Below are 12,229 nucleotides of genomic sequence, written 5' to 3'. Positions count from 1 at the left end.
CCTAGTAATTTCCTCAAAGAAGGCTATGAGGTTAGTCAAACATGATTTACCCTTGATAAAACCATGCTGACTGCTCTTGATGACCCCCATGTCCTTGATATGCCTGGAGATAGTGACAAGAACAAGTTGTTCCATCACCTTTCCAGGGATGGAGGTGAGGCTGACCGGTCTATAGTTACCCGGGTCCTCCTTCTTGCCCTTCTTGTAGACTGGAGTGACATTTGCTATCCTCCAGTCCTCAGGCACCTCTCCTGTTACCCATGACTTATTGAAGATGATGGAGAGTGGCCTAGCAATGACCTCCGCCAGCTCCCTCAGCACCCTTGGATGCATTCCATCTGGACCCATCGACTTATGGATGTCCAGATTACTCAGCTGATCCCTAACCCAATCCTCATCTACTATGTCAAACTCTTCATCTATCTTGACTACTTCTGGGGTTAAATGAATCTGGGGCTCATGCGGAAACCCTGCAGGAGTAAAGACAGAGGCAAAGAAGGCGTTCAGCACCTCTGCCTTCTTTATATCCTCTGTCACCAGGGCTCCCAGCTCATTCCTTAGTGGGCCAATATTGCCTCTAGTGTTAGTTTTGCTGGCTATGTATTTGAAAAAGCCCTTTCTATTATCCTTAACCCGACTTGCAAGGTTAAGTTCACAGGGGCTGGTCCTAGGAGTAAGGACTGAAGCACAGAAGGCATTCAGCAGCTCTGCCTTATCCGCATCCTCTGTTATCAGGGCTCCCACCCCATTCATTAGTGGGCTTGAGTGTTTTCTTCCCAAACTCTAGGGCCAGAGCACTAATTCAATATTTCTTCCTGGCAGCAATTTAGGGACTAAGGTGGACATTTTTTCCCTCCTTAGTAAATGTAGTTCCAGTTCAGGAAATGATGCATTTTTGGTAGGACACTGTGGATTAAGTATTCCTCTTGTCTCTCCACTGTGGAGGAAAAGATCTCCAAGTTTGTCCTCAGACAAGTTTCAGAAATGGATGAGGTACTAGTTTTGGTACTCAGCATATTACAGAGTTGAAATTCTGTAGGGAGAAATCTGCTCCAATTTAAGCAACCATCTAGAGCAGAGGATGTTTTCCTGATATCTTTGAAATAGCTACAAATTGTGGCAATATCTCCCCATATCTTTGCAAGAGGTCAGTCTCCTGGGCACTTAGGTTTTCAGAAGAGTTTGCTACTAAGTGTAGTAAAGGTTTTATGTAAATCTAGCCATGGGATTAATAAACTATTCTGTAAAAGATGGCTCAAAGGTTTTATGGTGAACTCCCATTCCATCCATTTTTAAATTATTTGTCTGGTACAGTTTTAATTGCTTCTCTCTGACAGTGAAATGATATATCTGTGCCTGCTTTTCAAAATCACACTGATGTCTTGCTGCCTCAACATATTGCAAGCTGAGAATATTTCATGAGCTGTTGCCCATTCTCCTTGCAGGCTCTCACTTCCCCAAGCATTTCATCATTGTTGCAGATCCCTACCTGCCGTTATTGCCCCTGAACTACAATACTTTGCCTTTACTATCTAGGCAGATCTATATTTTGACCCCTACTTTCCCAGTTTCTGCATGGACCCTTTTGTATTTTGTAGCTCTCTCACCACTGCTTCAAATTTAGCACTGTCTGCTGTTCCAATTAATATGCTGTTTGCCTTTGTTTCAGGTCATTAATAAGGATGTGGAATAAAAATCTTCTGCCTATTGATTCTGGCATGTTCCCATGAATTGCATCTGTTCACAGGCACAGTGTACTTTTGAAAGCTTAAGGATCTGCCGTCTCTCCATTTGCACTGTAGTTTCACATCCTTTATCTTCTCTCTTTTTCACCCTCTCCCAGCTCACCTCCCTCTTTACTGTCTAGTGAAAGGCAGCTCTGGGCGTGGTATTGGAGCTGTGTGGAGCTCAGAGCTCTTGGCACAGGCTCTGTTGGTTTAAGTACTTGTGCCCAGCTCTCAGACTTCTCCTAGACCTGCAGCAGGCCCTAAACCTTCCTGCAGAGTTTTGGGGTCTTTATAGGGATGGCAGAGTTGTTGGATGGGAACACTTGGTTTGCATGTCTTGGGGGTAGAGCTCTGGCCCTGGCAGAGGGTCCTGGCTGGTGCTGCAGCCTAAGCAACCTCCTGGGCACCCTCATAACTACAATGGGCACCTGAATAGGCATAGCTGAGGAAGACTGTGGGCATGTCTGTGACCATTACTGTAAAAGGAGGTCCAGAGTCCACATTTCTAGGGAATTGTCCTGAAGCCAGAATAATCAGATAAATGGGAGAAAACTGGGCTTGACCAAAGCTGAAGCTTCTGTAAATCATTGCTTTGAGCAGACAGCAGTTCAAAGGAAACCATGGCCAACTGAAATAATCTAAAACTACGTAAACTTGGGGCTCTACCATGTGTTGATTTCTCACTCTTTCCTCCCCCGAGTGGGGTGGGGAGGAGAACTGGAAGTTAAAAAAAGGTTAAAACTTGCAGGTTGAGATAAGGACAGTTCAATAGGATAATACAAGGAGAGAGGAAAATAATTACTATAATACAAATAAAAGAATATATGAAGCGAGTACTGCTTACTACCTGGAACCTGATGCCCAGCCCACCAATCCCTCCCTCCCTTGGCAAACTTCTCCAGGGGGTTTACTGAGCATGACTCATATGGTATTTAATATCTCCTTGTCTACTTTGGGTCAGCTATCCTGATTGTCCATTCCCAGCTTCTTGTAAAATTTAACTCTATCTCATCCAGGCCCAGGACACCAGGCCAAGGTAGCCTTTGTTCTGGGGAGTGATGGGGATGGCACACAGCATTCTCATACTATCCAAGGGGCTAGGGAAAATAATTCAGCTCTTGTTCCAAGTAAATTGTTGAAAGAAACAATTTCCAGTATCAGAATAGGGAGTGAAGGCTGAAGAGGACCCTGCAGATATGTGGAGCTCCTTGCCATGCAATACCACAGTATCCAGAAAGTGCAGTGCTATGTGAGGATGAAATGTGCCTGATAACGAGTATCTGCATTAACAGAGTAGATCTGAACTCTCATACTGAACATGGCAATTAGGAGCTGATGCTGAGGAGATACTTTTGGGTTCATGTGTGGCAGGACAACCCTACAGGAGACAAAAGGCAGACATGGAGCAGTCAGCACTGGGATATATTCCCAGCCCAGTGGCACACTTCAGCTCTGTGCCAGGCAGATAGCTCTCTGCCAGAAGCTCAGTCAAGAATTGCCTTCAGTCCAATTCTTGGTCCAATTTGTCCAGTCCAATTTGTTCAGCAAAACCGAACAAATGATCAGCAAGTGGAGGAGATCTTCCTCTCTCCTCTGAAACTGCACAGCTCTAGCTTGCTTTTCATAAGAACAGAAGTACCAGCCTTAAACCCACTGTTTCACAGACCTGTTCATTGGCTGCTCTGTTTCCTCTCATCCCTGGCATCTTTTTCTGCTGTGATAGCTTTTCCATTTTCTCCTTGAAGTCCTCATTCCATTTTCTTTTTTTTTGTTTTTTGACTTTGCCATTAATGTGACACAACCTTCTCATATGTGGTTTCAGAGCTCCTCAAGCTGCTGTACTATTGGTGGAACTCCTATGCCCTGGTACTCTTACATGCTGACCCTGGCTGACAGCTCTGTGTGCTCCATCCCCAGGATTGTGTCTAGCAAGTCTTTACCCAGCCCTTTTCTACCTCCATCTTCCTTATCCCTCAAGCACCTCTCATTTCACAATCAACAGTCTTAGTGCAGTCAGTGCTGGAGCTAGTTTGGTCCCCCAGTGAGGACAGCCCTGTGGAAATGCCTCTTGACCTCATAGCTGGGCATCTTGGGGAGATAGAGATGCTGCCAGCTTGCAGTTCTTCCTTTTCATCCATCATCAGTGGCTGCTGACAACCTTCTACAACTCAGCCCACTTCCAGACTATTCTTCTGCCAGCCCTGCAGCACCTATTGAGTTGCAGTACAAGATGTCCATCTGTGCTCTGAATTCAGAGCGTTTGGTGTCCCATGATAATGTTTGAAGCCAATATATACAGCTAACACATCTAAGTCTTGAGCCGATAGGTTAAGTTTGGAATGCTGCCGTCCCTTATGAGTGTTATTTTGCTCTGTTAGTCAGCCTGGTTGTAAAGTTAGGTCACCTAAAACATGCAAAGGACTAATCTGGCTATTTTAGCAGCTTCCTCTTTGTATGTGAAGGACCTCACTGTCTTTATGCAGCAAGTATTTGTCATCATTTATCATCTTGTCAGCCACAAATTTGGCTATTTATACACAGGTAATTAGCATCCAAGTAATATTTTCAGGCACCCTAAGTCCTTTAGGAAACACAGAAATGTGGTAACACTGTACAGTGCATTTGCCTGACAGGATTTGTTTCTTCTCTGGTTACCAAACTCCAGAGTAATTTTGTTTGCTTCTGGGAATCTTTCAGGCCTCAGGATTTGTATTGGAAAAATTCTCATTATTACAGTTCATCCTCTGCAAAGGCAAAAAATAGGTGTGTTGCATGGGTTTAAGCCTCAGCTGTTTTAGCTTGATCATCTGAGGTAGTGGATGGCGCTGGCAAGAGATGGAGAGGACAGGAGGAGGGAGGGAGCATGTGGTCATGGCCCTGTGAAGCCCCAGGGAAGTCCCAGTTGATCAGGGCAACATGTTTCTGAGGAGCTCCATCGGGCATTCATTCTTGGTTGGCCTTTCTGCCTCTCCACTTGCTGAACCACACAGGTGAGACCCATGTTCCCAAGCATGGCTGTTGTCATCTTCCTTTTGCTGGGGCACAACACCAGTCAGTCCCTGCCTGGAGGTACAGCTGGGCTTGCCTATTTGTGGTGGATGGAGATGTGCTGCCTGCCAGGCTGCCTATGCAGCAACAGGACACATGCAGAAATTTTTCAGATTTGTAGCTCTTTGGATTTGTAGCTTAGGCCCTCCTGGGAAGTGTCAGTCAGGGGTGATGTTGGGAGGAGAGCTAGGCTGGGAAGTGCTGTTCGAAGGTATGGACACAGGAGATGACACGTAGATCTTCGAGAAACCCCTGTATTTCCATTCTGCTGCAATATTGGTGGTATGGAGTGGGCTGAACAAAAAGGTCTCTGTTAAGATGAGCTCTTTAAGCACTTCATGAATCATGAAGTGACATAAATCTATTCAGTGCAGCTGTTTTATGTGGTCTGTATGTTGTAGAATCATACAATGATTTGGGTTGGCAGGAACCTCCAAAGCTCCTCTTGTCCAACCCCCCTGCAGTAAGCAGGGACACCCTCAACCAGATCAGGTTGCTCAGAGCCTCTTCAAGCCTCACCTTGAATATCTCCAGGGATGAGGCCTCAACCACCTCCTGGGCAACCTGTTCCATTGTTCCACTCCCCTCGTGGTAAGGAACTTTTTCCTAACAACAGATCTAAATCTGCTGTTCTCTAACTTAACACCATTGCCCACTCAGTTTTTTTTTTTTGCTCTGGACAGGAAAAGACCAGGGAAAATGTGGGCCCACTCAAGAAGGAAATGGGAAAGCTGCTCGACCAAGATGTAGAGAAGGCTGAGGTACTAAATGACTATTTTGCCTCAGTCTTCACTGGAAAGAATTCTGGTCATATCTTCCATATTACAGAAGCGAAAGGCAGGGACTGGGAAAAGGAAGAGCCCACCACTGTATAGGAGATGAGGTTCAAGACCGCCTAAAGAACCCAAACGTAAACAAGTCCATGGGACCAGATGGGATTCACCCACAGCTCCTGAAAGAATTGGCTGATGAAGTTGCAAACCAGTGTCCATCATATTTGTAAAGTCATGGCTGTGTGGTGAAGTATCTGCTGATAGGAAAAGGGGAAACATAACCCCCATTTTCAGAAAAAAAGAAGACCCAATGAACTCCAGGCCAGTCAGTCTCACCTCTGTGCCTGGCAAGATCATGGAGCAGATCTTCCTGAAGACTCTGCTAAGACAAGCAGGTAACATAGGGGTTAAAAAAAAAATCTTCAGGGTCAGACAGCAGCTGTCATAAAACCAGAAGGGAACCAGAAATGAGCTTGGTAGCAGTAATACCATGAGCTGAGAGTTCTTATTTGGTACAGATTGGCTGGTTAGTCCTCAGCAAAGTGTTTCATTTATTCTTTTTATTCTGAATGTTGACCAGGTCTTAGCAAAGAGAAAAAAAACAATCCCTAGACATGGGTTGGTGTGATGGGGACAGTCTGCTCCTGACACCCAGTAACATGGTTAGCATATGGGAAACATAACCCCCGTTTTCAAAACTGGAAAAAGGGAAGATCCAAGGAACTCCAGGCCAGTCAGTCTCAACTCTGTGCTGGGCAAGATCATGGAGCAGAGCCTTCAGGAGGATCTGCTGAGGCAAGCAGATAACAGGGGTGATTGGTGACAGCCAACACGGCTTCACTAAGGGCAAGTCCTGCAAGACTGATCTGGTGGTCTTTTACAGTGGGGTCACAGCCTCAATGGACAAAGGCAGAGCAACAGAAATCATCTACCTGGCCCTGTGCAAAGCATTTGACACTGTCCCACATGACATTCTGGTCTCTAAACTGGAATGATATAAATTCATTGGATGGACCACTCGATGGATAAGGAACTGGCTGGATGGTGGCACCCAAAGAGTTGTGATGAGTGGCTCAGTGTCGAAATGGGGATGTGTGATGAGTGGTGTTCCTCAAGTGTCAGTACTGGGACCAGTGCTGTTTAGTATCTTTGTTGGAGACATGGACAGTGGAATGGAGTGCACCCTCAGCAAGTTTGCTGATGACACTGTGGTGAAGTCACCAGGCTGGAGGGAAGGGATGCCGTCCAGAGGAACCTGGACAGTCTCAAGAAGTGGAGTTGTGCAAACTGCGTGAAGTTCAACAAGGCCAAGTGCAAGGTTCTGAACTGGGTCGAGGCAATCTCATGCACAAATGCAGGTTGGGAGGAGAAAGGACTGAGAGCAGCCCTAAGGAAAAGGACTTGGGGGTGGTGGTGGAGCAGAAGCTCAACATAAGGCATCAATGTGCACCTGCAGCCCAGAAAGCCAACTGGGTCCTGAGCTGCATCAAAAGAAGCAGAGACAGCGGTCAAGGGAGGGGATTCTCCTTCTCTGCTCTGCTCTTGTGTGAACCAACCTGGAGTACTGTGTCCAGTTCTGGAGTCCCCAACACAGGAAGGCCATGGAGTTTATGGAACATGTTCAGAGGAGAACACTAAAATGCTCAGAGGCCTGGAGCACCTCCCCTGTGAAGCCAGGCTGAGGGAGTTGGGGTTTTTCAGCCTGGAGAAGAAGAGGCTCCAAGGTGACCTTATGGCTTTCCAACACCTGAAGGGGGCCTACAAGAAAGCTGGGGTAGGGCTTTTTACATGGGTGTGTAGACAAGGGACAATGGTTCAAAACTTGAAGAGAGGAGATTTAAATTAGTTATTGGAAGGAAATTCTTTACTAAGAGAGTGGTAAGACCCTGGAACAGGTTTCCCAGGAAGTTGTGAGTTGTGGATGCTCCCTGGAAGTGTGGAAGGCCAGGCTGGATAAGGCCTTAAGCAACCTGATCTGGTAGGAGGTGTCCCTTCCCATGGCAGGGGGATTGGCACTGGATGATCTTTAAGGTTCCTTCCAACCCTAGACATTCCATGAAGAAAAGCGGGATCAACCTTGATGTTGCATATGCCTTGTTCTAGCCACTTATCTTTTATTCTGCTTTTAAGCAAGATCATTATTAAGATAGATATATGCCTTGAGACACACTTGGTCAACTAAATCATGTTGCTTTGAAGTGAGAGAAAAGCCCCTGCTGTGCTTTAAGGAAGCAAAGACACTACTGATGAGATTTCTGCCCCTGTGCAAGAGGTGCAGAGGTTTCTGCAAGAGGTTAACAAGTCCTAAATCCCACAGACAGTATGTTCTTCGGGACTATATTCTTAATATTTTTATGTCAATTGGATAAAGTCACTATTCTGTGTGTCACAGAGCTGTTCCCACAATTACAGTTATTTGAGCTATTTGGAAAGCCTTATTCAGTGATTGTTTCTGCACAGATCAGCATCAGGTACAGAAAATGACAGGACAGATTTTTCCCTGTTTTCACAGAAGTCCCAATCTTTGAGTAAGAAATGCAAGAATGCAGTGGGGACCAAAGTGTGAGTTGTGATTTGTTGTGATGTCAGCATTTTTACTGCTCCGAGACTAATCTGTAAATTCAAAAAACTAGGTAAATAATGTGCAGAGAGAATACATGATTTTCAGGAACGACATGAGAGTTTGAATTTGGTGATAGACTTTGGTGCATTGGACTTCTTTTTCTGGGAGTAGCTTGAACACTGCAGCCTGACAGAAAAAGGAGAACTGCCTCTTCAGTGATGGTGTCTAAAACAGGTTTTTGAGATGCCTCATCTTCAGTAGGACTGTTCTCACTCTACTTGTCTGTTGCATTTTATGAGGAAGACTGGTTTGCTGTGCAAGAGATGACTGGAATTTAGCCATGTACATACTGTGAAGCAGTTAGGTAAATCTGGTTTTGACTGAGCCTCCAGTGGAGTGGAAAATTTCCATTTATTTCTTCAGTCTGCAGGGGTGACAATCAACATGAAATATGGTTGCCACTATTTTAGCAAATATCTATTATATTTTCTCTTAGATGCTGTAATTTCAAGAATTGAGTTGATAGAGTTGACACCCCCCTACCTATGCATACTTTTTGTTTTCTTTTACAAAGATAGATTTTTTACATTATATACTGGGAAAAGCTGGTTGTGAATTCCTTTCTATCCACTGCATGCCTAACAGGGTTCCTTGCTGGACAGACTGTTGTGCAGATACAGACACACGTAGGGAAAAACCCATTTGGGGTGTTTTCTCTTTTAGTTGCAGTAACTCTGTTTAGTTATTTGAAATGGGCTATTTTAACCAGAATATGCCTGAGTGTTAAGGGTGGCAGGGAGCCCTGGCTAAACAGCATATTGCTTAAGACCATGCAAACTTATTTGGGGTAGTCCTGTAATACTATTATTGTTTGACTTGTTCTAATTTTACTCTTGTATAACAAACCTGTACTCTTCAGGCACACTACAAGAAATCAATACCTGTGGGAGTGAGACATAAGAGTCACATCATGACAGCTGGGTAGCTTAAATGTGAGTCCTTTTAACTGGTCTACTTTATTTGGGACTTTTATAATACTTTCCTTCTAGCTCTCATTTTTCTGTTTGCTCTGTCTACAAAAGTGGGAGAAATTCCAATGTACTATTCTTCCAACCCTTTCCCATTGACTTTCACTGCAAGTCAAAACAACTCAGGCTATGGAGTCATCCATCATACAGGAATTCAAAGGCACTAGAGACAAAACCAGCAAGCACAGCAAAGGAGAAGTCATCAGTGCACAGATGCTTGGCTTGAGCAGACAACCTCAGTTATTCTTGTTCTGCTCACCCAGCAGCCATTCCCCTTCCCCCTTGAAATGAGTTAATGAGGTACAGCATGTGTGAGTGTGGCCCCTGCTGAAAGGACAAGACATGTTATACCAATGCTGAATTGGTGATTGGTGGGGGTATTATTTTAAGAATGAGGGTGGGGTATACTGTGAGATGCATGTGCCTGGGCTGTGTCTGTTCTGGAGACAATGTGGTGAGTAAGGAAGAGACCTGCTCCTGAGCTGTGTTTGCCATCTGAAAAAAACACTTGAAACAAATTTACTTGTCCATTTATTTATTGTAGTAAATAAAGAAAGGGAAGAAAAAAGTAAGTAAGGGAAGAAAAAGCAGTTCCTGAAATAGAGGGAGATGGTGGATACTCCATTTCTTGTGTTTTTTTATTAATGAGTCATGAGCTCCTAATGATAAGAGAAGTTTTTATTATGGGAACTCTGATATAGCTTGTATTTTTAGGGGTGAGACAGCAGTTGAACTATATGACAGATTGGACTTGAGCAGACCTTTCTGGAGAAGGCAGTATCCTTTTAGAGTTGTTGCTAGTATTCTGAGAGTGATGAACTGTCGCTCTGCTGCATTTGGCAAAAGCACACTGCATAAACATGTCACAGCATGGTGCTCCAGTGCTGCCAGATGCTCCTGAACAACATGCTGGCTCAATGATAAGGGGTGAAAAGTGGAATGACATGTCTCTGGGGCCACAGGATAGAGATGGGTTGAGAATCTTGCCTCTTTTTCTGCCCAACCTCATCTTCTGAGAGACCCTGCGGGCATCAGCAGACAGGGCCAATGATCATTTTTATATCGAAAAGAGCAAAAGTAATGACAGTTGGCCCTTGACACACCATGAATTTTGTTTTTGTGTCTTTCAGCATATTTCTGTTTCCTGATGACAGCCCTGGGTGTGACAGCTGGTGCACATCGCCTGTGGAGCCACCGTTCCTACAAAGCCAAGCTTCCTTTGCGTATCTTCCTAGCTGCAGCTAACTCCATGGCTTTCCAGGTGGGGTTGTGGTTGCCCATCCATATTCTTGGCCTCTGGGCAGCTTTCTTTCCTGTGCAAGGATTCCTCTCAGCTTAGAGACAGCAAGATAAAAAAAATTAATAGGAAGACACTTGCTGATCAGGCACTCTGCTCAGGGGATGCAGAGCCCCTCTCACCATCCATGTAACAGTGTACATTACTCTAAGAGAAATCATTACTTTCAGACTAAGTTGAACATGCCCAGATCAGGGGCACAGCACTCCAGCAGCCTATCTGCAGCACAGGCCAGGCCCCACATTTCACAGCATAATTTGGAAACTTCTGCAAGGAAGAACTTGATGCAAATCTTTCTGTATAATCAAGTCTCTCCGTCCGCTCAGGCAGATGGAGATTTTGCTGTGTCCAGAAAGGAGAGCAGGCATACTTTCACCATCTTAAATTATCTCTATTTTATTCAAATACATTTGCAAAGAACCTTATTACTTGCTCAACACTTCCTGGTAGGCAATCTTAGACTTCAGAAATGTTTGTGGAACACCCATCTATGGTAGGAGTTCGCCCAAAACCAGGATTTTCTCAGTGTGAATTTTGTTACTTCTTTGCCTGATCAAAACTGAGATATGAACTGGTACCGTTATTAAACTTGAGCTGGGCTACCATCACCTCCTGTGGTGCTGAGTACCATGGGTGTGTTGAGCCTTGAGTTTTCAGCTTTTGCCCTGACTTGTTGACTTCTTGTTCGCGTACCTTGAGAAATTTTGAAGAGTCCCTTTATCCACTTCTCTATTGTTCATTTATCATCTCTAATCTTTTGTTAAGGTGGAAGGAATTAATCTTGTAAATACTACTACACATTACAAAGAGCACAATGCTGTTGCTTGAATATGTCCAATGCTGTTGCTTGACTATGATGTTCCTGTATTCTGAGTCATATGCCAGCTGCTTTGTGCTGCTTGGTTTCTTGCAGACCTTTACAAGCCCTCTGCTCAGTGTGTTAAACAACTGTTTTAAGAACTCCCTAATACTTACTTCCTGTTTAACAGCTGATCCTATATTTCATAAGTAATTTAAGTGAATGTGTTGAGCTGGTTGCACTGAGCCTGTACATTGAGAATTCATTGCTTTCTGCTCCCCTGGTTGCTATGAATTTTGCTCTCAGATGCATTTACCACATCACCACTTTTGGCTGAGGACTTAGTGTGATTCTAAGACTGGGAAGTACTTCAAAGTAGCTTCAAGCCACTTTTGTGCCCTTCATACCAGAAAGAAAATGAAAGGACAGATCACCATTTCTAAGTTTTAAACAGTCCAAAGCCTGCTTCTAACTATGGTGACATCCATTCCTGTTAAAGGCAGTTTTCATCACCACAGACAGTGAATGAATTTTCAGGTCCATCTCCCTCATGTTGGCTTGGTAGAAATTAAATATGTCCAATTAGCAATGGAGATACCTACAGCATACCTAGAAGCTGAATACTGAGGAAATATTCAGACTTCTTGAAGGGCTGGAGAAACTCTGCTGAAGAGTTGCTTTGTTGCTCATGGCATTTTTTATGATTGGAGTGTGCTGAGCTATATTTTTTCTCTCCATTTCTTTCCTCTCCATCTAGAGAGAAATTCTCACAGTTTTGAAAACCTGTGCTTCATACTGTCACACGACTGTTTCAGAAACAGATTAATATCTGGCTAATGCCTACTTGTCTCCTAATGTTTTTTTTAAGTTTCAGCATTTCAGTTGGGATGTGCTTGGTGTCTCCTCTGCTACATGTGTTGTACTGTTGCTTCTGACTATCTCTGTGAAACAAGCTGTGTTGTTCAGCTGAGGTTGTGCTGTTAGCATTTGTACA

At 44.3% G+C, this 12,229-nt stretch overlaps 1 protein-coding gene across 2 annotated transcripts in view; it reads left to right on the top strand.

The window, feature by feature from the left end:
- The window catches only part of SCD5 (stearoyl-CoA desaturase 5), a 38,997-nt gene that overhangs the window by 13,956 nt on the left and 12,812 nt on the right, over window positions 1-12,229 (top strand). Inside the window, exons 2-3 of one of the 2 annotated variants that reach the window (XM_071753558.1) lie at window positions 9,031-9,103; window positions 10,270-10,400. In XM_071753558.1, the coding sequence (XP_071609659.1) occupies window positions 10,287-10,400 (114 nt within the window). In that variant the 5' untranslated portion in view covers window positions 9,031-9,103; window positions 10,270-10,286. The remainder of the gene's footprint in view (window positions 1-9,030; window positions 9,104-10,269; window positions 10,401-12,229) is intronic. The other variant, XM_071753557.1, reaches the window with a different exon arrangement.

This window comes from Heliangelus exortis, chromosome 10 (genome assembly GCF_036169615.1).
Source record: "Heliangelus exortis chromosome 10, bHelExo1.hap1, whole genome shotgun sequence".
NCBI classification, from domain to species: Eukaryota; Metazoa; Chordata; class Aves; order Apodiformes; family Trochilidae; genus Heliangelus; species Heliangelus exortis.
Note: the sequence above shows the minus strand (reverse complement) of the source record. Positions and strands in the feature narration are given on the sequence as shown.